Raw genomic sequence first — 25,323 nt, forward strand, 5'->3', positions numbered from 1 at the left:
CTCGTTCCTGTCTGCTTCACTGCCTTGAGAGCTTCTTCCCATTGCCGTTGAGGTGAGAGCATTAAAACTGAAAGACTAACAGGATTTACCACCACTGTCAGCAGCTTTCAGAGTTGTTCTCAGGTTACCTCACATAATTATTTAAACTAATTAATCTCCATTTTTTAACTGATTGCTCTTTTATTTGTTTGGCTTTACCCCTAATATGAAAAACATTGAAGAGGGCTGGCCAAAGTAAGATACATCCAGGATGGTGTTAGGCTCCTGAGTTACCCAATTCATTGCTTAGAGGAAAAGGGTGCTGCTACCTGGCACCCAGTAGCTGGATGATAAACAGCCAGTGACTATGCAGCATTTTTTGGGGAGGATTACTGACAGGCTGACAGCTTTCACATATATGGATGCATGTATGGGAATATAATTATTCTCATTTTCTCCACAGATATGGAGAAGAAGAAAAAAAAATTCAAATCCTTCAAAATGGTGTTCAGTGGGCTGAATATTCCCATACTTGTGATTTGAAAAATTTTAATTTTTTTTTACTCTATCTAGGTACTAACAATTCTAGTTAAATATAAGTATCCCATTGGAACCATGAAAATAAATAAAAAGATCTTGATCAAATCCCAAAAATAAGGGACTGGGAGTAGGGCAAAGATGACAATGAGACAGAACTGCAATTGGAAGGTTACAGGCACCAGCAGTCCAGCCATTGCCCGGTATTTTGTCAACTTTAGAAAAGGACAGTTTTCAGAACGTATGCTGGGAAAAAAACAATGAAGTTGCTCTGCTGTATGTGAGAACTTAATGCAAGGTTGAAGGGATATATGGGAAGAGGCAGTCCTGAAATATAAAAAGTGGAAAATGGAAGAGATCATTGCTGGCCAGCTGGAATTAGATGACATTTTGAAGGGAAATACAGAAGGATGGATGAGATGGTTGACACGAGTTTATTTGTGATTCAAATGGTCTTCATTTGTAAGCAGAAAACTAACCGAGACAGAAAAGGACAAGGCCAAAGACAAAGAAAAAAAAATTCCTTGTTTCTTCAGTTAATAATTTCAGGTTTCCAAATCTTCATAGTATTTCCAGTATGTTCCTTATCCAGCAAAGAACAGAGTGCTCAGCAGTCACTTGTTATTTCCTCAGCTTGTATTTTTCCCTCCACAGGTCTGTGCAAGGCTAATTTGCCTTTTACTTACGGCCTCTGCCACTGACAAGCAGTTTGTGGGCACTGCATTCACACTGCCTACTCTACTGCAGAAGCAGCTACCACCAAAGGACCCCTGGCACTGCCTGGAAGACAGCAAGAGCAAGTGGATTTACATCTGCTTGTGATTCCTGTGTATCTTCTTCCAACTCTACTATGTGTCTCCAGCATGTGACAATTTTAACGTGCATTGTTTTCCCTTGGTCATATGTATGTCATGCAGGCAAGGCCTGTGTTCATTCCCACTGATGCTTTATGGCTGCTCTCAGCACTGAGCACTCAACACTCATGTACACAGAGATGTGGATCTGGGAGCACGTGTTTCACAAACATCCTTTCTCTTCTGTTGCATTTTCCAAAGAACAGATTTGGAGGCTATCTAGTGCCTTCTTTGAAATACGTTAAAAAAAAATCCAATTCTGGAGAATTCAGGGGTTTTTGCTGATGGTTCTCACAACATAAATCCAGTGCTGGGTTTGAGCAGCACAGCACAGTGTAATTTGGATCTACAAAAATAAATTTAGCCCAGACTGTGTATGAAACAAATATTCCTATAGCCAAAAGAGTACCTCATTTGAAAATTGACTGGAGTTGTACTGCTCGAAGCACTGGTTCCAGCACTAGTTCCAGCACTCCCAAGAATCACAAAACCAAGTCTTCTTCAGGATTAAATAGACAAACAGGAGGAAAAAAGTATGTGGGAATAAAAAAAGACCAAACATGCCAACTGCTATGTTCTGGAAGCTACAATTTGGTGCCTTCAGGGAAATGCAGAGCTCTCCTAATGATGAACCAGTGGGAACAACATCAGGAGACACCGTTTCCAGATGCAGGATCCTACAGAGAATGTAAGTTACTGAATAAATGCATCCTTAGTGGCTCTAAAAGACAAGCACCCAACTTATTTGGTACTAGCTGATGAGGCAGGACATCAGCCATCACACAGAGCCATGGCAAAAGAGGGACTAATGGTGGAAGAGATACTCTAACACTGAAATGTGCTGCTGTCACTCAGGAATTTAGTGCAAGGCTGCAGCAGCACATTAAAGTAAGGTGGCAGTGAGAGAGATGAAGCTGCCCAAAACGAGAGGAAATAAAGATGCATAAGGAGTTTCATGGCAGCTCTGAAGTCACGGCCCTGAAAGCGCCATCCCTGCTGAGCTTTTAAATACACAGTCACACTGTTTCCCACACACTTCAGAAAAACACCGATAGGTAAGTCCCAGTTAGGAACACTGACCGCAGGCCAGCCTGATTACAAAGCCCCTTTGTAGCTGCCACTGTGCTGGAGTACATCTCCAAGAGGCAGCTGTGAAGGGGCGATTACCAGCGATCAGACCGTGTAAGCAATCTGCTGCGCTCAAGGAATGATTGCTCTCATCTCCAAGCCAAAAATATAGCTCCTACCATGAGACGCTTGTTCTGTGTGGTCCCCTCTGCAGCTCTGAGAAGGAGGAAAGCAGAGACAAAAGGAAAAAGAGAGCACAAGATCCATGTCCCCAAATGCTGTGTCTGCATGGGGTATTAGGGGCTCACCCTCCTTCTGTTTATCTGAAATTGTTCCACTTCAGCCCCCAAAATAGACCACAGATTTTAATCCTGTCAACTTTCCTGACTTAACTGCTTTGTTTACAAATGTACTGTCAGCCATTGTTTGACTTTAATAAAGATTTAGTGACTAAATATAACCATTTTCATGCCCACGGTTCTGGGGATGCAATACTGGAAGATCTGAGCTCAAGCATTTGTTTCTTGGATATCAAAATGTTTATATTTTCAATTTCTTTTCCCCTCCACATTTTCAAACAAAACAGGAAAGCAGTCTCTAACTGTTATTTCTTTAAACATTTGCTCAACTATAAATTCACTTGGCCTTTTTTACAGTAAATATCACTTGCTTACATGTGAGAATTACTCATCACTGCAGAGCAGGTAATAAAATCAGGGAATATAATGGCAGCAGTGGACAAGAATCAGTATGTTCCTACATTTGGTGAGCCACATCCAATCATGGTACAATTCACTCAGAAGAAAAATGTGTGCTTTCACCAGGTAAATATGTGGCCTTGACCTTAACACTTCTATTAAGTTAACAGAAACAGAGGAAAATCCTCAGGTCAAGTAGCAGGTTGTAAACCACACAGAAAGTGATGACAGAGCTATTTTACCTGTGCCTTGATATTTTTCAAGTGATTGATTCTAAAAATAAATTGCTAACAATGCAACTGCAGGAATATCATGTCTGTTTATTCTCACATCAGTGACTGAGAAGCTGTAAATAGGTGTGACAGCTGCTGCATCTCCTCTGTTGTCACCACTCCACTCCTCCTGAGAGACAGGCAGTGAACAGGATGGCTATTAGGACAGACAGGAGCATAGTATAATCCTGAGGCAAAGAGTTGTGCATGAGCTGTATTACTCTAAAACCGGTGTCGGGGGTTCTGTCAAAATCAGCATGCAGAAAGATGCTGCTTATTTTTGGGAAAGAACACACCCTGTTCTGCTAGCTGGCCAAGCTTTGCTGAACTGGTGAAAGTCCCAGTTTTCCAAGCTTCTGTACGATCACATGCCAAATTCATTTTGAAGAAAATGACTCCATAGGTAAAAAAACAAAGCAAAAAAACATAAGAATCTCAGAGCTTGATGGTCATGAATCAAGTACCAAAAGACAAAGCTGTAGGTTTTAAGCTATAACTTCAATCATATCCAGAAGATCCTGAGGAATGCTCTGAGCATTCACCTGCTGGGCCACCTGACTGTGCACATGAGGCATAAGAAAGATTTGCTGTTTTGCCTCTGCAACCCATGCCAGTTTAAGCTTCCACATTGAAGAAGCCCCAAACTGGGAATCAGTTCTCACTAAGACCCGTATCTCCTCTGTAGCATCACGGGGCAGTTCTGCCTCCCTATCAGTATCCTTTATTTTCAGGTGAATCTTTACACTCTTCTGTAAAAAAAGATATCATGGGTGTAGTGGAGCTGTGTTGAATTAGTCATAATTTATAGGCTACACAAGGTATGGAATTTTTTCTTTTTAATTAAAAAATTTAACACTAAAAAATTATTAAATCTGTTTGCATCAATGAACTTATACACTTGCTTAGGCAAGGATAAACTTAGAGTGTAAAACTACGTGATTAGTTTTCTAACAGCAAAGATCAGATGGCAAGATAAGACCAACTTTCATTTCAGAAGAGAATCTCCTAATTCCATTTATTGTCCTCTAGAACCAATTTGAAGATTTTTAATAACAGTTGGCTTTGACATTTCCAACAGTTTTAGAAATAATGAGCTGGCTCCTGGGAGTTGGCCAGCATTCTATACATCAATTCAAATCATACCATGTTGTGTGCTCAAGGAAGACATCAGAGTTTGGCCAAATCTACCTTTGCTACCTGTTTCCCATTTCCCTTCACTTGCCAGCATTCTCTGTGGCATATGCTGCCACCCAAAAGCTTTAAGGAACGGCAAGGGGTTGCTTATCATGGCAGCCCACACAGCAGCTTACATCAGTATGTTGTTTTCTGCCTTCTCCATGCCCTCCCCCTCTGCCAGCTACATCCTGTGCAGACTAGAGGTCAGGAGACAAATGTTTTAGAGGCAGGAATGTTTATTTAGTCATCCAAATGTTCATCTTTAAAGCACCGTTAAGGGTATTATGTACACTAAAGTGATAAGCAAGATATGTACCATGAAAACCACCCATGCTGAAAATTACAGCTGGCTGGGTAAAGAAGGTTACCTATGAAAGTATAAAGCACAGTTGTAAGAGAAGTCAGGAGGTGCATGCCTCTTCTGACATTTAATAAGATTACAGGAGAAATGAGTTGCAAAACTACCTTGGAGAACAAGGGAGTGAGAGAGAGAGCAGCAATTCAATTTCTTCTGTTTCTGTTTCACGTCCTTGAGAAATGCCAGAGAACACACCAGGAAAATAAAACATCTGCCACCCTGACAACAAATCAGTGCAGGATTTCACCGCCTTGCTCATCTGCACAGTTTCACAGCAGGCTCAATCAGATGGTTCAGAGACCAACACAGAATGAACCATTTCACAGCCTGGATCCTATCACAGAACAGCAACCATTTGGCATGCCTTCATGTTAATAACCACACATTTGATAAAGATGTCCTCTACGTCTGTGGGGGGAAGATATCTGAGGATAGGCAAAGAGAGAAGAGTGTTCGTGAATGAATTTTCAATATTTTTCTCCAACTGACTCCTGGGATTAGCATCTAGAGAAGAGAATTCAGAACTTTTGAAATTGAGGTTGTAATGTGCTCTGTTCCAGCTGGAGAACAACCAAAACACAAAACAGAGCAGAGGAGGTGACACTTCCATTCCTGAGGCTTAGAGTCTACATCAAGCGCCACTCAAGTTTTACTAACCTACAGCCCAGTAAAGTCATGCAGACATTCTAACATGCTTCTGTCTTTAATAAGACAACTGAGAAAGCTTCTGCTGTGTTGCTTACACTTTCAATGACTGTAGCATTTGACTTTGTGCTTTCATCCCTTGTCCCTGAACATGAGAATTGTTTACACTTTGGCCCCCATTTTGCAGAACTAAGCTCAAATCTCTGTAGGATCTGGACTTGAGCTGGGGCAACTGTAGCATCTGAAATAATTTATAAAAGGTAAGAATGGAGGAAATGAGAGACGAAGAAAGAAGATACCCAAAGAGAACTGCATACCTGAGCTGGAAGGAAAACATATTATACAGTCATACAAGAGAAAAGTTGGGAGAAAACTCATGGGAAAGATCCATAAAAACTTATGTCTTGCATCAAGGAGAGTAAGGAAAAAAGACAAAATATAACCCAATTTATTTCAAGTGGAGCTCATTTTTAAAGAAGAGATAGTACCATACCTCAAAATGCTTTGCCACTTATTGCAGATTATCAAGGCATTTAATTATATACTTCATTTAAGCAGAGGTGTAGTTCAGAGAATTACATACTTTAGGCATACACTTAATTGAGGTCTGAGAGGATTTCAATGTGATCAGCTGACCCAAGTCCTTGGGTTCAGCTGCACTTTCAGAAATCCTTTAAAACTTTAAATTTTTATATTTTTCCTTCCTCATTAGTCCTATTGTTGCTCTTTCTCTCTGAATATACACCTCAACACCTCTACACATCAATCAAAGAGACAGAGCTGTCCTTTCCCCTTCCATGCAGTGACTCTGTGGGGCTGGTAGCTTTTATCAGTGACAGAATCCAGCATACTGTTCCACAGTTTGCAAATGCTCTTTCAGTTGTTTTGGCAGAAAAAAAAAGCCACAGTGGAAGTTGATGGAAGTTAGGTTTTGTTTTAGTCATGTACAGCTCATTCCTAGGCTGTTCTCCCTTTCGTAATATTTGAAAGGCTTACAAAAAAAATTGCAACAAACGAAACCAGCAGAGAGTAAAAGGTTTCATTATTATTATTTTTTAAAACATTTCCAAACTAGAGATAAACACTTTGCAAAACAAAAGGAAGTGGCCCTGTATCCAGCACCATGCTTCACAGAGGCACTGAGCTTTTCTGAAGGGACTGTAATTTAATGCTTTCTAATTAGCTTCTGCTTGGCAGGTTTGGGCTCTGGCAGCTACAAGGAGTGTGGAATTCAGCTTTCAAAAACGAAAGACTAAAGACTCAGTCTAAGAGTAGGTGTCATTTCAAAAAGGCAGTGCTGTGAGACAGACCTGAAAGCACTGTGTGGGTGTGCGAGCCAGCGAGGGAACGCGTGGGTAACAACTACCACTCGCAGCATCAGTTGTGGCTGCCGTGTGCATGCCAAGGGGTCGTATTCACAGCGAGAGATCTTCCACCCTCTATTGCCTCTGCTCCCTGTAATTCTTTCAGCACTGTGAAGCATACATTCAGTAAGTGTTCAGTGCTCCTGGTCTTTGTGTCCCAGCTGGCCATGTTGTTCACTCCTATTCAGTGCTCAATGTAAGGACAGGCATTGCTCACTGCAGATCCAGAGGGGACAGGAGGGAACACCCTGACCACGCAGTACCTTCAAACCAGACGTCAAGGAGTTAATTCACTTCATTCTGACGCTTTTTTGTTCTGAAGTGCTAATAACTTGCATATATAATGTCGAGATCATGTTTGCCAAAAGCTTCAACTGCATTTATCCCACTGCTACTCCATGGAAATGGAGCCACTACTGATGTGTTCACCAGCACAAGACGTAGAGCAAGCCACTGATGGGTGGTGACAACTATCATCAGTTTATGACCAATTTTGAAGGACCTTCATTTCACACTTGAGCATTTATTCACTGAGAAAAAAGTATTTAAAACAACCACGGAGAGCCATCATTATTTCTAATGATACCTTTAAAAATCATTTAGGATACCATACTCATCCAACCAAGAAGTCTGCCAGAACAACAGACAGAGGACTCTATCAGATGTCACTGGCTTAGGCAGAAAATGCAATTCCTGACAGAATTTCTAGGAAAGTCCAGCAGACAGACATAGCAAACTAACAGAGCTGGTCACTTCTGAATTTACTTGGGTTGATGCTCTCATTTTCTGCTTCCACATCACTGCACTCCATTTGAATGTTGTAATGTTTTCTTTGATCAATGATTTAATTTGATGGTGTCTGGTCATTACAGCACACACTGCTTTACTAAATCCTATACAACCCTTTGAATCATTTGGAGTTTTTTGCTTTTATCTGTTATGGGAATGGGGTTAGCAAGGTGGTGAAACTAGCTCCCTAACTGATGAGCATCCATCCCATTTCCAACAAAACTTAAATCAGAATCTTCACCCCCATGTTTGCAGCTCATCAATGAATTGAGAAACTCAGCCTAGATTAGCCAAAAACAAGGTTAAACACACACCCACCCACCCCCCCCCCAGTCTATAGCCAGTTTAGATTTTCTAGCCTATGGATTCTGAGGACCCAATACCATGGGGTTATCCGGTTGCTACCAGAAACTCTGTTCTCACCAAGTCTGCCAGGATAATTTTGCTCACTACAGAACAGGGTAGGGCTCTTACTGCTCAATAAAAAAACAGGCACCTGAAAAAGCAAGATGTTTGGCATGAATGTAGTGCTGCTTCAGCACTACATTCCTCTTACCTGCCATCTCTAGCTATTCTCTGTGTACAATAGGATCCAAGCTATTGCTGCCATCGGCTGTGTTGTGAAAGGTTCATGCTTTATCTGTGTAAAACATGTGAATGTCCATTTGCAATTATATTACAACCCTCCTTTCCATACTTAACAAAGATGGAAATATGTGAGATCTGCTCCCTTTGTGAATTCTTTAGTATGTAACTGCTGAAACCCATGTAAATAATAAAAAAAAAGAAAATATGTTTCAAAGAATTAATCTTACAGTTAATGGGCACATCAAAGACAAATAAATTATTTCCAGTTTCTTCTAACCCTCATTGTGTAAGGGTGCACATAACTAACTGCATAAACACATGCAAGCACATGAGCCACATCCCACTTTCCCTTCCCTACCATCCACCTCCTACCACATCCTCCTCTTCCAATATTCAGCAGGTCCTACGAGAAATTGGTCATGCTATTAATTGATGAAAATACAGTCACTCTGAAACACATAATCTCAGCCTTCCCTGAATTGATAATATGATCAATAGTAGGTTTCCTCTTGCTCTCCTAGGATGTTTTCTTATGAATTTCAAAGCACTCTCTCTCCATCCGTGCCAAACTTTAAGATATTTCATTTTGAGCAAGCAGACAGTCCTGATGATGTTACCGGAACAATATACATGTGTTCCAAGTGCAGTAAGTGTTTAAGTGTTTTGCTGGATCGGAATCACTGCTTTTAACATCTTTTGACATCAATTACAAGCACAATCCTGTAACAACAGCCTCCTCCAAAATGCAGTATCAACACTTTATAAAACCAGTGTGCCCAAAGCTCCAATGAATTTTCAAAAGCTTCGCTAGAACAGAAATTTCTCCTATACAAGACTTGGAAATGCTGTTTTTGCAGTGTTACTGCAGTGGTAAGAAAAGATTCATGTTCCCTTCACTAATAAAAATCTAATGCAATTATGCCAAGTAGCCACCAGAAACACTTCTCCAGAAAATGATTCTCACCTCAACTCTTGGCACTATCCTGGATGAGGGCACCACTGATTTCTGCCCACAGAACAGGACTTCTGCAACATCTGGATTACACAGCTGGTCCCTGTGGCTGTGCCATACCACAGTGAGGCATCAGGACTGATGCTTGAACCAAAGCACCTGAGACATCCTTAGTTAAACTCTGATCTGCTTTTTCAGCTTCTGATGCTTTAATTCTCTTTATTATAGGTCAAGACATTCTGGAGGAATCAAAGGAAGCCAGAGAAAATTACTTTAACCTTTGGAAGAAAGCAGAGGTGCTAGAGTAATGGTCAGTGCCCTATTATGCTGTACAGAAGTGAACACTGAACTGGTTATGTAAAAGAATGACTACATGCTCCCAGCTAACATTGTTAATGTTTAATGCTATAGATCAAAGAGGTTTTTTCTTAGGTCTTGGATTATAATCAGGGCAGCTTTTGACAAGGATCATGTCTTTGTTCATGCATCTCTAACTCCTGATTCTCCGTGTGGTTTTGGCTTAGAGCTTACTTTTTGGCAATCCCACTTTTTAAAAGAAAAAAGTAGACTACATCAGTCCTGAGCATACACCAGAAACATCAAAGCTTCCAAATGCCCACTCCATTCAGCACTGCCACACATAGATTCTCCAAGTGCAGACATGATTGAAAGGTCTGTCTTTCTCTGGAGGCAGGCAATGAATTCAGCTTTCTTGGCACATGTATGGTGCACACAGACATGCCAGCTCACATTGAGCAAGTAGCCTGGATTCTGTTTTGAGCTAGTGGGAATAACCTACCAAACCCACAAATCTAAAACCTCTGGTTTTTAATACCTTCAGATTACCTTGCTGTAAAAAGAGCACACAGTTAATAAAGGCCTTGAATCCCTCTTGACTCCGGAGATGAAGAAGAGATAAAGAAAAAGTGGGAAAACAAATGCAGAATTATCCTGCCTCTGGTTCCTCTGTGCTGGTACAGCAGAGTACAGCGGATTCTAATTGCGCATCTTCCAATATCCAGAAATGTAATTAGAATGGAATTAAAGGATACTGAACCTATGTCTGGGATTTCTGGAAATGCGGCAGCTCTGGTCAGGTGGTTGGGTGTCCAAAAACACCACGTACACCCTCTGTGGACACAGCAGCTTTGCAGCATGCACATGGGCAGCCCACGCCGTCTGGAAAATAGGAGTATTAAGCTGGTGAAGGATCTGGAGCATGAGTCTGAATAGGAGTGGCTGAAGGAGCTGGGGCTGTTTTGCCTGGACAAAAGAATGCTCAGCAGGGACTTTAACACTCTCAACAACTACCTGAAAGGAGATTGTAGCCAAGATGGGGGTCAGTCTCTTCTCCCAAGTAACAAGGGACAGGGCAAATTTCAAATGACCTCAAGTTGTCCCAGGGGAGGTTTAAATTGGATGTTATGAAACATTTCTTCATATAAAGTGTTGTCAAGCGTTGGAACAGCCTACCCAGGGAAGTGGTTGAGTCACCACCCCTGGAGGTAATTAAAAAATGTGTACATGTGGCAGTTAGGGACATGGTTTAGTGGCGGACTTGGCAGTGCCACACTAATGGCTGGACTAGATCTTACAAGTATTTTCCAACATAAAAATGACATAATGACAATGATGCTATGATTCCATAATAAGTCAAAAAGAAATCTTATTTCAAATCAAATTTTGTAGATTCTGCTACTATATTTTCAAAAATAACTTGCATGACATTATTGATTCTAAATTAACTCATTTACTCTGTGTATTCCAGTGCTTTCCAGAAATTGCATATTTCTTAATAATGTATGTTTCATGCAGAAGCATGGCAGCCTTGGAGTTGTTATTCTGCCAGGCTTATAAGTAGCTATAGGGTTTCTTCAAGTGACACTAAGGACTATCACCCTGTTTTGGGGATCTGAGTTACTGTCAATGCAATGAAAGGCTTAAAGTGACTTAAGTGATCACTGACCAGACCTGAAACCCCAGAAGAGTAATACAGAACACAAAAGCAATGACATTTAAAATATCTTTACTTTTTAATGGTTTTGCTTCCTGTACCAAACTTGTTCACTTGTTTCGCTAGCTCTTGAACCATGACATCATTTTTCTTATTTAAAAAAATCCCCAACACTCCAATTGAAATCAAAGATTGTAAAAATATAATTTTTAATCATTAAACTAAACATAAGGAATTCAAATTCTTGTACTCCAAATCCTCAGAAATTGTTTACAAAGAGCTTTTGAACATGGAGAATCAACATGAACTGTATATAACCGAGTTCAAAAAATATCCACAGATATTCTATCCACAGAACTCCAGAAGATCTTACTACCTTTTCCCTGTTCTATATGTAAAAGAAGAAAAGGCCATTTATTTGACAATTAAAATAATATTTTTACTGTATGAAGATATACACAACCATAAAAACATTGCAAATAAAGAAATTCATTCCTTATTTTCATTATGAAACAAAAAATAGAGAAAAAAACTCCAGGAAAATTAAATTGCAAACATAAATCTTGAAAAACACATAACTGGCATTATGACTGCAGGTGCTGCTCAGCTCATATCGATTTGTTCCACACTGAACACCATGACATCATTTTTTCTTCTCAATCGTCCCAGTTTTTTCCCCCATTTTGAGCTTCTGTTTTTTCCAAGTTGAATATGTTTCAACCCTGCTCCCATTAACCCAGATGCAATTTTGATTGTTATTTCTTTTCCATCAGCTGGCTGTTAAATGAATATTAATTTTAGTGTGTCAGAAGCAGGGAAGGGAGGCAGCTCACCCCTGGGCATCTGACAGCAAACCCTTAACCCCTACTAAAAGCCTCGAGTGCTCTTAGCTTGGATGCAGAGCTCAGCATCCCCCAAACCCAGGCTTTTGCTGGAAGCAAAAGTGTCTACCCAAAAGAAGTGGCTATTTCTGAGGTTACCTAGACTACAAGAGCACTCTGAAATCACTGAACAATATGCAGAAATGAGCCAGTCATACAGCTTAGCAGTGGCTGAACATCTTTGGCATAGTATCTTGAGGTTTACAGCATTACTTAAATTAAAACATGGATTTAAAATGGAAAAAAAAAATCACTAGCTAATAGGCTTTGACTAGGTGAGAGTCAGACTTATTAGCACAACTGACCTTACCCAAAGTCAATTAGAGAACATGCAGAACAGAGGACACCTAAGCCTGCACAACCAACTACTGATGAACACACTGATGCAAAAAGGCTTATTTTAACAACAGATTTAATTGTTACAGTCAAAAGCTGTTCTCCATGGCATAGCTAATAAATATAATACAGCTGAGGTTTTGGATATCCAAAACCTAGTGCTGCATCTACACTGCACAGATTTGTTAGCATTACTCCCTGATAGTCTCCTGTTCCACAACAATAATTTTTATCAGCAAAGTCTTATCCTTTCTATAGCATAAAATATATAATTCTAGGGAGCATTTTGTTTATCTTTCTGCTGGTACATGGAATGCTTTCAGGGCCTCCAAGACAAAAATCATCTCACAGACATCTTAAAAAGGAGGAGAGGTGCTGAATATGGAAGATGAAGTTTATTTGTATAGCTACCCGATGCCTCTAGAAAGCAGGGTGTTCAGGTGTCCAGAGTGGTGAACATACCAATACAGTTATCCAGATGTGCAAACTCTCACCCACTGAATGTTTTAGCAAACACACCAAAACTTTACTTAAAACCCCTTGTTAACTGTTGCATTATCTGGTCTGACATTTTCATCCTGTGCATTTAGGAGGAGGCCATATTTTAAGTCTCTGTAACACACTATAGGATCCCTGAGGCTGCAAGTGGTAACCTAACTTACACCTTCTGCTTCTACGTATCCATCACACTGGGGCTCTAAGGTACAGGTCGTTTATGGTGTCTCACAAGATATCTAGCAAAGCCAACTTGGTCCACAATGAGCAGTGCAAAGGCATGATAATACCCAAAAGCAATTTATAGGAACATAAATAGTCTGCAGTATTCTGTAGAAACTAAATTAACCTGAGAGGCAACCATTGCTTGTATGCCATGAAGCATCTCAGTTTAGGCATGACCTATTTTCCTATTGAAGGTCCCCACCCTGCCACTCCAGCACCACCAGAGATGCCACAGAGATTATGGCATTTTTTCAAAAAAAAAGACAGAATGATATAGCAGTGAAAAGAAAGCTGAAGGAAAGCAATACCTAAATCAAAGGAGTGACACACTGGCAGTTAATTGCCAATATGGTGACAGGAACGGAAAGAACTGACAGTTCAGAAAGAAAGGTACAAGAGACCTGTGACAGGGGAGTAACAGAGGTAAGTGCAGCATCTGCTATACATAGTGACCTAACAACCGAATTCATCTCCTTCAGCAGAAAAAGAGCCCAGGAAATCTCCTACAGCTCATCTAAGGTTAATTACACCAATAACCCCTGGAGGAATCCCCCACATGCCCTGTGAAACAGGTGCTGTGCAGGCCCAGTGAGCTCCCATTGGGAGAGACACCTGGGAGCCCCGACTGCTTCCCACCTTCTCCTCACCACCCAAAGGGCTTTGTGGCAGAGAGCTCCAAGGTATTCCATCCTTTCTTCCTGAGGCGTATTGCCTCACACTGAAACAAATCTATCATTTGTCACTTCTTGTGAACACAATAAGGAACACAATAAATTAACTCCAGAGGATTAGGGAGAAAGAAAAGCCCACATTTCACTATAAACTGTTGCACTAATAACATTACTAAGTATAAGACATATTTGTACAGGGAACTGTTCTGAAAGAACTAAAGCACCCAGCTTTGTGGCTCTTTCAGTGCACAATTAGAGTAGAAGATACATGGACTGTGGGACAGCAAGAATAAAGGAGAGTATAGAAAAGGAATGGGCAGCACTAGTCCCAGCTTCGGCACACACCACACTGACTACAGGTAAAACCTGCTGCTGTGCTGCACTTCTGTGCTACAGGGACATTCTGCTTCAGCTCAGTGCTTAGGCGACAAAAGACGGATACAGGGAGCTCGCTGATTGTGCTGAGAAAGACCACGGGAAGATGATTTGACACATACAAAATTTCCTAAGAACACTCCAGTTCCCAGGAAGACCTCATATCAGTAGAAATGATGCTTTCCTCCTCCCCACTGTGGTTTTCCTTAAAAAAATATTTTTCTTAGAAATACCTCCAAATGGAAGAGATACTTGGACAGCTCACTGCTAACTTCAGACAGCTTCACTCTACATTCAGGCACGGCCTGACACCCCTTCAGAAGTGGACTTTAAGAAGGGAACAAGACAAAATAGCCATTGCACTAATGAAATAAAACAACAGCACAAAGACTAGATTTGGCTTCCACAAAAAACCTCCAGATGAAGTCAGCATCTGGCAGCAACCATGTGGAAAGGCTGCCCTGGCCTCTAAATGATGGGTGATGTTTTTCAGCAAAATCTCAAACTTGGATCCAAATCATTCTTTAAAAAAGCCAACTACACTTGGGTATCCACATTAATAGAAGAATTTATCCTGGAAAAGGCAATGGTGAGTGTGACTCTTTCTGAAGCACAGCACTGTTTGTCAGTTTAAAAACCTAATTCACCTGGATTCACCATGATGATTTTTGGCTTTGGGTGGCTGTTACATACTTCTCAGTATATTAAGCATGAATACATCGAACACCAACACCCACAATCATGCCTCGAGCAAGAATCCAGAACTAAGCTGCAATTTAAACAATTTGTTCATGCAAACAGAGGAGTATATCCATACACGCCAAGCTGGATTCTGTATGCAAAGACAACAACTTAAAAAAACCAAACCACAGATGCACGTACAATCGCAGTAGGGAAGGGAGGAAAAGAACAGAAAAATCACATCTACGATTTCCGTTTACAGCCTGTCCTCGGACGACAGCGCGATGATGCATCTCCCTCCCCATCCCCAGGCCGCTGGCACCGCACCGGAGGCGCGGCCGGGCCCCGCCGCTGGGCGCTAACAGGTGCTGCACCCCGAGCCGCGCACGGCAACTTCTCCTCGGCAGCACTTCCAGCTCCAGCTGGCTTATTTTTCTCCTTCCTTTCCCGTCCTCGCCCCTTTCCCAAGGCTCGTCGCCGCTCGGGTTTACCCCCGCGCCGACGCAACTTTGGAGCGGAGAGGAAGGGCGCGGAAAGGAGAGGAGGGGATGCGCGCCCGCGGTCCGCTCCCGTCCCGTCCCGCCCGGTGCCGTCCCGCCCGGTGCCGTCCCGCCATCGCGCACCACCTGCGCGGCCATAAAGGAGAGGTCCATGGTGCTGCCGCTGGAGCTGCTGGCGGAGCTGGCGGAGGTGCTGAGGCTGCCGCTGCCGCTGCTGCTGCTGCCGGGGGCGGGCGGGGCGCGGGGGCGCGGCACCGGCGCCGCCTCCCCCAGCAGCGGCGGGCGCGGCCGCGGCAGCGGAGTCGACACCGGTACCAGTTCCAGCTCCGGCAGCTCCCGGCACAGCCCGGCCCGGCCCGGCGCGGCTCGGCGAGCGGCTCCGGCAGGGGGCGGTGGCGGCGGCGACCCGGCCCCCGCACTGGGCTGGGCTGAGCCCGCCCCGCGGCGGGGGGAGCCCGCGGGCGGCACCGCCTTCCCCGCCCCGCCCGCAGCACCTGTGGGGCGGCACCGCCCCGGCACCGCGCACCGGCCCGGCCGGCAGATGCTGAGGGCTCCGGACCCGCTCGGGACCCCCGCGCCGGAGCAGCCTGAGCTGACACAAAGCCTCTCGGTCTCCGGGGGCGAACAGGGGCTGGAGTGCACGCGGAATGGCCCCACAGCCCCGGCCTCGCGCGAGGCATCCCGCTGGGAGCGAGAAGCCTGGGTGCGCGGGCACAGGGAGGTGGTAGCGGCACCGGGAATCCCCAGGCTGGTCCCGCCGGTCGGAGCCGGTGCTGGGGAGCAAAGTGATGCCCTCACCGAGGGGCAGGGGCAGCTCAGCTCAGCTCCGCTCTCGCGGCATGTGCAGGTCCTCTGCATCACACAAATCTCTGAGATCCATACTTGGCTGCCACACGCCTGATTTCTTGCACAGCTTGCTAATCCATCAACCTGGTTTTAAAATACTCGGGGCCAGCTCCACTGCTCACCACGGCCGAAAAGAGCTCCCGACAGCTCATTCTTACGCCGTTTCATGGTTTAGCTGTTGGAACTTTATTTTCAACTTCTCTCTTGTTTGCAGAATTTACTATTCAACAATTCACAATGAACATATTTTGTCCCTTTTCTTATGCTTTCCCCTGTGTCTCACAGATATTGTTATCACTTTGCATGAAAATTCAGTGGTTTCGCTTACCGATTGATTCTGGAAAACCTTTGACACCAATCCAAAAAGTAGGATAATAAAAATGTACGTTCTATATGTTGAAAGCTTTTTTTGTATGTGATTTTTTTATCACCCTTCTGACATGTACTTCTTGGCTCCATCTCCAAGGCTGAAATCTTTGATCATGTTTTTACTGCTTCAGCATATTGCGGGAGTCTGAACCAGGAGTATATGCCAACAGCAAAAGCACCTGGAGGATCAGCTTTGCACTGGGATTTTAAACTCTCAAGGAAAAAATAGGCCCTAATTCATCCTACGTACTGTTAACTCCATGCTATTTTGCCAGTATACTGTTGCAGCAGGAGGTGGTGAAAAGAAAATCAGCTGTTTTAAATCAGTCCTTTACTTCAGTGACTATAAAGTGTCTGCCAAAAATGCTTTTATGTCGAGGCCCATTAAGTAAACAAGTAAAATCCCAAAGAGGCAATGCCATTTTAAGATTTTTTAATTCAGTTGTGTAAATAATGAAATTGTCTCTTTGTAGAGTCTCTCCAAGTTTTGAAAGGGTATTGATGTGTGTGTTTCAGAAGCCATAAATTAACTTCAAAGCAGTGTTAATCTTTTATCATCCAGATAAATTTTAAATGCACTGGGTAAACATCTCTACATAGTGAATGTAGCCTGGTCAGTCACCGCATCTGCAATAACAGCTACAGTAATAACAGAATAACAAAACACTTAAGGTTTCAAAACCACACTGACTTCTGTACTTGTTTAATTCTGTGGAGCATGAGAATTGGAAAGAAAGAGCTGGAAAGGACCTCAGGAAATAATCTAGTCCATGCATCTGGTTAAAATACAGTGACCCTCCAAACAGGGGGTTTATCTTTACCTAAAGTCTTCTTTAAAGTGTCCAATGAGGAATATGAAGAATAAGTTATTTGCTTTGGGGCAACCACTTGGCTCCTGAGAACTGCTCTTTGTGTTTGTCTTTCTCCAGTTTTGTGGTATCTTGTCCAACACCTGAAAGTGCTCAAGGAGGATTGCTAATGGTAACAAGATTTTTCAGTCAGATTTCCAAAAATTTTATTGTGACATTCAGCAAGTTCAGCTACCTAATGGTGTCCTGGCTGAGATCTTCTTTATCACCGGTAACAATACAAGACACTTTCTTGTTTTACTGACTGATGGCACATCATCACTTTGGCTTTCTTGGCATCAAATTTTATTAATTTTGCCTTTCCACTGAGAAATAGAGCAGCATTTTTCTTGGTCGATTCATGTAATTCTGGAAAAAATTCTTTTTATCCTTGGTATCTCAAAAATTGATTTCCTCGTATTTGTGTCATGTAATTACTCACTTCAGGAATACCCTGTAGACCAATTATTGCAGAAAAAAAAACGTGAACTGCTCAAGTTTCAAATTCTTTATTTCCATACTGACTACTGGAACAACTCTTTCTCTGTAAAAAAATTGATTTAACAGAAGCATTGTTCCATACAGGGGACAGTGATCTTGGCTACTTTCAGTTTCGATGACAAAAATATATAACTTTTTTCCATCTTTGTTTATGAGGTTTCAGTAATATGAAAAATTGCTGGCTGATGTCTATGTATATAAATTCCTCCTAGTCTAGTGAACTACATACAGTGCCAGTGGAAAGTAGTAGTCATCACTAAATTTTGTAGATGCTGTAAATTTATCAGTAATATAGAAAACTGCTGTATTTGTTAAGCACTCCGCAAGTTTGATTTAAGATGTAGATGGTAAGGGAATAATAGATGAAAAAACTATTGCATATGCCAGCTGACCTGCTTCTGTGATGTAAATATGACCATTCATATATTCCTTTAGATGCCACTAAGTATTACTTCCTATTCTTGATCTGAGTTAGGAATTTGGCTAAATTTTCTTGGAAAATAGTGCCAGTCAAAACCAGTTCCTGTAGAAATACTTGTAGTGAAATTGCCCCTTTACTTGGCAGAGGTTTTTAATATGCTTCCCTACTTGGAGGAGGGTTAGGTTCATTGGAACAGCATTTCTATTTCCAAAAGCCGTCCAAACCATTATCAAATTTTGTTCTAGAAAATTATTATTAACTGTCGCAATGTCCTCAATCTCCAAGCTGTTAATTTATCATTCATATTTCTTAAGCTTGACAAAGGGAAAAAAAAAATATCACTCTTCAGTTTTCACTTTTACTTTTTCTCTAGTTCACTATCTTGTTTGTGGAACAGCTTGGTTTTGTACTGTTCAAGCTGCAAACAATTTCTGAGGAAAACAAAATTATTTATGTTCATAGAATCATAAATCATTAAGGTTCCAAAAGACCTCTAAGATCGATCATCAAGTCCAGCTCTTAACCTAGCACTGTCATGTTTACCATATGTCCCCAAGTGCCACAACCACACACTTTTTGAACACTTCTGAGGATGGTGATTTCATCATTTCCCTGGGCAGACTCTTCCAATGCCTGACCACCCTTTCAGGGAAGAAATTTTTCCTAACATGCAGACTAAACCTCCCCTGATGCAACTTGAGGCCATTTCCTCTTGTCCTCTTGCTTGCTACTTGGGAGAAGAGACCGTTCCCCACCTGCAACCTCCTTTCAGGCAGATGTAGAGAGCAATAAGGTGCCCCCTGAGCCTTCTCTTCTCCAGGCTAAACACCCCCAGATCCCTCAGCTGCTCTTTCTAAGGCTCCAGTCCTTCACCAGCTCTGTTGCCCTTCTCTGAACACACTCCAGCACCTCAATGCCTTTCTTGTAGTGAATGGCCCAGAACTGGACACGGGATTCCAGGTCTGGCCTCACCAGTGACGAGTACAGAGGGATGATCACTGCCCTGGTCCTGCTGGCCCCACTATTTCTGATCCAGGCCAGGATGCCATTGGCCTTCTTGGACATACTTCTGGCTCATGTTCAGCTGCTGTCGACCAGCACCCCCAGGGTCCTTTTCCACTGGGCTGCTTTCCAGCCACTGTGCTCCAAGCCTGTAGCAGTGCAGGGGGTTGTTGTGGCTCAAGTGCAGGGCACTGCCTTGTTGAACCTCATACTGTTGGCCTCGGCTCATCAATCCAGCCTGTCCAGATCTCTCTGCAGAGTTTTCCTACCCCACAGCGGGTCAACACTCTCACCCAAATTGGTGTCATCTGCAAACTGACTGAACACTTGATCCCCTCATCCAGATCATCTATAAAGATATTAAACAGGACTGACCCCATAACTGAGTCCTGGGGAACACCACTTGTGACTGGCCATCAGATGAATTTAACTCCATTTGCCACCACTCTCTAATCTTTTATTATGATACTACAAATGTAAAGGTTTGTTTTTTACTCTTCCCCCAAAATACATTTTGGATATAAATTGCTTTATAATAGCTCTGGAAGTTCTTCTGTAAAACAAGTATTTCAGACATGCTTCTGTCTTCCAGTAATGATGATGCACACTTTGAATTGAGATCTGATAGCTGTCCTGCCAGCCTTATGTCTGGCTTTCTCATCAAAATATTTAGATCACTTAAAAAGATTATGTCATGATTTGCTATTTGTATGGACAGACATTGTAGCACCCAGCTAAAACTGCAAACACGGTTGCATAACATTATTCTTAAAAATGAGCAAAGAAGCTCTTTAATTAGCTTTAAAGCTGTTTGCTAAAAAGACCACATTTTTCAGTACAGTGGAACACAACTCAATTAGAGAATAGTTTGGTTTGTCAGTTTTCCTGGGGCATAGTAGGAAATCCTTTCTTGCACTGCATGTGCACATAAGCTCTGCCTTTGCTTAACAAAACAGACCTAACAAAACATGACAATTGAGTCTTGCTGCCGAAAAGGATTTTAAATGGATTCGTATCTGTACAGCCCCACATACCATATGTTGTATTTAGATACCTTAGGCAATACAGAACCAATTTTTAGCTTTGTATCGCTGATATCACATTTAAATCTTACATTTATACAAAGGGAGACTAAGTTCCCACTTTGAGGAGAGATAGTAATGTTGGTTCCTTGTTGCATTTTAATATACTTAAATGCTATTCCCTTTGAGCCCCATTTTAAACCTACTGTTGCCTCATTGCATCAGGTTGCAGTTACACAAGGCAATTAATTCCCTCAATGAAGAATCAGCCACAGTGACATGTGGTATCCAGTCTGAAGACAGAGTGCATTCTCTCTGACAGACTCCTGCTGCTAAGCATATCATAAAGGAGGCCAAGAATGTTGAATTTTTCGAGTGAAGTCTGTCTGGACTGAATTACCAAAGTGGAATTCACTCAGAAGCATTTGACTTCTTTCTTTACACTCGTTCGGGAACTGAATGTTGATTTCATTTGCACTTTGTCTTTCAACAAAAAATGTTGATACCTGCAGCTTAACACAGTGCATAAATTTCAAGCAGCCAATTTCACATAGTGGAATCCAAATGCCCCAACTTGCTTCACAGGTCCCCTGAGCAGCACTGGGATAGTTACTCAGAGAGTCACTGTCAAACTGGGATCTGAGATGGTTTGAAGTGGGCATTAATAAACAGTAGACACAGATGTTTGCTTAAACAAATACTGCTTTTCAAAGCGTGAGTGCTTCGGTCCATGTTGCAGACTGATGCCTCACTTCTCCTGGCTCCAGACCCAGGCCCCTCACCCAAGAGAGAATAGCCACAGCTTTTCTTTCACAAAGATGGGCAAATAATGTTCCTCTTTAGAATACATTGGAAGGGGTTCACTGTTTACAATAATAGGATAAAGGATGAAGAGGGAAACTTCAGTTCATTGACCTGCCAAGCCCAAGACAGACCAAGCAGATCCTGGTTCCCTGGAGGTATTTCTTCTACAAAAGGCTGGCATTGGGAAGAAGATTTGCTCCTCAAACCACATTGAAGGCAGATGTCTCTGCAGAAGGACAGGTAAGTCACTACATAAGAGAGAAAGAACTGTGCCTGTAGGCCAGTGTTCCAGGCACTCCTATGCAAGGAGAACAGTCTGGAGCCCAGACTCCACTGGCAGGGAAGTTGATCTTTATGTTAGGTAGTGTTGGGCAAAGAAACATAGAAAGGACTGCAGGAGAAGTCTGCAGTACTTTCTGTTCCGCCAGATATCCATACCTAATGCACTGTAAATTCATACTTTCCCTTCCTTTACAGTAGTAAATGAGATTACAATAACAAATTTTTGTGTTTACACTGTAATCTTTGTAAACTTCCACATCAGCATATTTTAGTCATGGTTAGAATAAAGTTGTTTTTTTCCTTTTATTTTTTTTTCACTTCACAGTGCAATGGGTCTGGTTGGACCAGCAATGGAAGCCTGGAGGTCAGATCTACACCTACCAATCTCTACTGCCTGACAAGCAAAAACATCTTTGTAAGTCAAGGCTGCAGCATCCCTGCTGACCTTACTATGTGTTACAGTAATCACAAGAGGGAGCAACATTGCCCAACAAATATGGTGTGAATTACATCCCTTTTGATCACTATAAACTTCCACGATCAGCAGCTGTTATGTACTGAAGGACTCACTCACACACATCATAAATTTACTTAATGCCAAGTAATTTAAAGGCAAATTAAGTTTGTAACTTTCTGTGTGACTCCCGAATTCCCCACAGTTGCTCACACAAGAATAATAAGTCAGATGTTACCCTCAAACCACCAGTGGGCAAAATATTTTTCACAAAAGAGTTTTAGGTTTAAAATTCTCCTGAAAACAATATAATTATCACACAGACAAACTGTAACAGTGCTCAAATTCTTACCATTTCAGGCCATTAGCTTAATGTAGAATTTAATTCTAATGGCCAAGAATGCTTCTGAAGTTCAAGAAGCTTCTCCTTGTACTGCTGGCACTGCAACTTGACAAGCAAACAGTCCAAATTGCAGTGACACAAGGGACAAATGCAGAAGTACCTGAATGCAGAGACAAGAAAAAACATTGCCTTCTACTTCAATACTGGTCTCTACCGAGGAAAGGATGAGTATTCAGCCCCGTAGGAGCTGGCACTCTCCAGGGAGCCCAGCCAGCTCCTTGGCTGCTACATGTCTTAAAGAAATTGACATTTTTTCTTTAATAAAAGAGAGCTGAAAATGCAACTGAAGTGGGAGCAAAAGCAGTCTGACAAATCTGGCTCCTCAAACTAGCTTAATCTGCTTGCCACACGCCTGAGCCCACTGGTGGCTCTTCCCACAGGGAGGACAAGGTCACCATCTGTGTTTGCAGCCTGGCCTGCACGGGGCACTCCCAGCTTAGAAAGAAGCTGGTAGAGAAGAGCTGACAGAGAGGTGAAAGAAGTGGGAAGGTAATTAATTGGTAGGGTGTTACCTTTCCTCAGTGGAGATACACATACATCATGGACATCAAAATATATCTTGCATCCCTGATGCTGCCCCGTATTGCTGTGATGGGTAGATTAGAATAAGGGATATATAATGTAGTCTTTCTTCCCAATTACAGTCCTGTAAGTATTTTGCTACATAACAATTTGTCTTAGAGATTGCCTGTTCAAGTAGTGGCTCCGGATCAGTTTATATCATGTTAGATGACAGAAAGATTCATGATGGATCTGGCGATTGGCACTAATTTAAGAGGCACTATTTTGAGGGGAAGGCAAAATAGAAAATGCTGCACAGTCATACATTATTAAAAATCCAGGAAGAGAATTTTCTTGGCTTTTGAAAACATTCCTTCCCACCCCAAGGTTGCATTAGCTGATACAAAGGAATGAATAAAAGATTGCTGCCAGTAAGGCTAGAATTCCCAGTTCATGGGGGATTTTGCCTGCAGTAGCCTCCTGTAATCCTGAAGGAAAAGCTGTCTCCAGCAGTTCTGTTTATCACCAAGATTTAAATGTCCATGAAAAAGCTTCTAAAGTCTAAAACATTTCTAATGAAAATAAACACTCCTTCCTTTACTCCATTCAGACAGAATTTTCACCTGTCCTGAGATCAGATGATCTGTTTGAGATGAACAGTGAGCTCTGCAGTGTGTCTCCTGTCACAGCACATTTGATTTCTTGACATTGACACACTCTGGACACACTTTGAAACAATATAATCAGCAACCACAATGTGAATTCAGTTCTGAGTCTGAAATGTCAGCATACATTTAAGAACCATACTCCATGACATAATTACCAAGATACTAATTTAAAGTATTGAAAAGGGGGCATACAGCCTTGAGAAGGAGAATTTTATGGACCCAGTCAGAGTTCTCAGGGGAATTCTTTTGCAAAAGGGATGCCACTGTGAAACTGTTAACATGTGTAGACTCATTTTATAAGCTAATCAAATATCCAGAAGAAGACAGCACTGCACAGAACCTTAAGAAATTATCTACATCAGTCCTCTGCCACGAATGGGGAACAACTGTTATTTACCAGCCCCGGTGGACCAGTTCCTTCTTGCTAAAAAAAGGACTTCATCCTCTGGCATACCTCCTAGAAGAGCTGGGCTGCTACTCAAACCCCTAGTACATCACCTTCCCCCCAAAATGGAAAACACAAACAGGTAGTTTCAATCATAAATGCCACAGCTGTTGTTAATACTATATTTTATCCAAAAACTATGGTCTATGTATGTTGTTCTACTATATTGTTCCCAATAGCCATGAGTCCTGCCTATGAAGACCTGGCTCTGCTGGGCTCTCAAAGAGCAGGACAGCATATTACATTCTCATTTTCCTCATACACACTTGAAAGAGCCAGTATCCTTTGAACTGGTTTCATTCTTCATCCTATTTCACACATTAGAGAAAAATATATTAAATACATAATCGGGTGGCCCAGTAGCCCTCTAAAAGGGGCAGAACAGGCAGAGAAGAAAAAGTAGGGCAATTATCCAAGGCAGAGGGTTCATAAAATAAGTCCCCACTCCTAAAAGCACAGCACAGATGTTAATTGAGCATTCATTCAACATGTTTTACAAATACTTTTAGGCTATAATGAAAAAACAAATGGGAACACAGAAGTCGTGAGTATATCTACAACATAGGTGCTGATGCTCCCCACAAGCCCATCCAAAACCAGAAGTGTTGGTGGGCACTCAATGGGTCAGGTTTATCAGCTCAAAAGTATCTCAAGAAGAAGCCTGTGGAGGTTCCAGTGCAGAATGGCCATGCCAACACAGCCCTTTGTTGTGCTCTGTGCTGTATTGTATGGTTATATCAGGTTGGTTCTGAGATCTCCACGCCTACTGCATGATGCAGACACCTTCTGAAATACTGACCAAAGGCAAAGTTGTAAGCTCATAGCAGAACTCAGATCTCAGGAGTTCTTTTGTTTTAGTATGGAGTCCAAATTATTTCCCCACTGTACAAAATAATAGAGAATGGATTTAATTCTGTCTAGAGTATTTTAGAGGCAAACAATAAAGAAAAAATGCTAATATCCCATGGGCAGAGACAAAAATGTTGAGACAGCACTGGCTTGGAAAAAGAAAAAGCAGGAACTATGCCATGCTAGGATCTGCCACGAATGTGCTATGAAAGGAGGTGGTAACTGAAGTATTTTTAGTGACTAATAGAAGTAATTAATATGAGAGCAAATAGTGGTAATGGGATAAAGGAGTGGATTTTTGCTATTCAAATATAAATTGGGAAAACATTACGGGAAGCTATGGACCATGTTAAATACAAATTTCCATTTCAGAAGCCTTTCTCAAAGTATTTATTTTAGACTTGTGTCTGACTGGTGGGGAAGAACTGATAGAATTAAATACAGTTTGGGTGAAAGCTGCAGTTGAATGGAACTGCAGAGACTGTGACATAACAACTGCATATCCCGAAA

The 25,323-nt window shown here is 42.0% G+C and overlaps 1 protein-coding gene across 2 annotated transcripts in view; it reads right to left on the reverse strand.

Annotated features, from left to right (window-relative positions):
- CUNH14orf132 (chromosome unknown C14orf132 homolog) overlaps positions 1-15,700 on the reverse strand; it is a 56,110-nt gene extending 40,410 nt beyond the window's left edge. Inside the window, exon 1 of one of the 2 annotated variants that reach the window (XR_003526761.1) lies at positions 15,522-15,700. Coding sequence is in view for 1 of the 2 variants with exons in the window: in XM_027638160.1 (XP_027493961.1) it covers positions 15,525-15,551 (27 nt within the window). In the remaining variant the exon portion in view is untranslated. The remainder of the gene's footprint in view (positions 1-15,521) is intronic. The other variant, XM_027638160.1, reaches the window with a different exon arrangement.
- Positions 15,701-25,323: the final 9,623 nt, after the last annotated feature.

The sequence above is a fragment of the Corapipo altera genome, unplaced genomic scaffold (genome assembly GCF_003945725.1).
Source record: "Corapipo altera isolate COAL_440 unplaced genomic scaffold, ASM394572v1 23, whole genome shotgun sequence".
Classification (NCBI taxonomy): Eukaryota; Metazoa; Chordata; class Aves; order Passeriformes; family Pipridae; genus Corapipo; species Corapipo altera.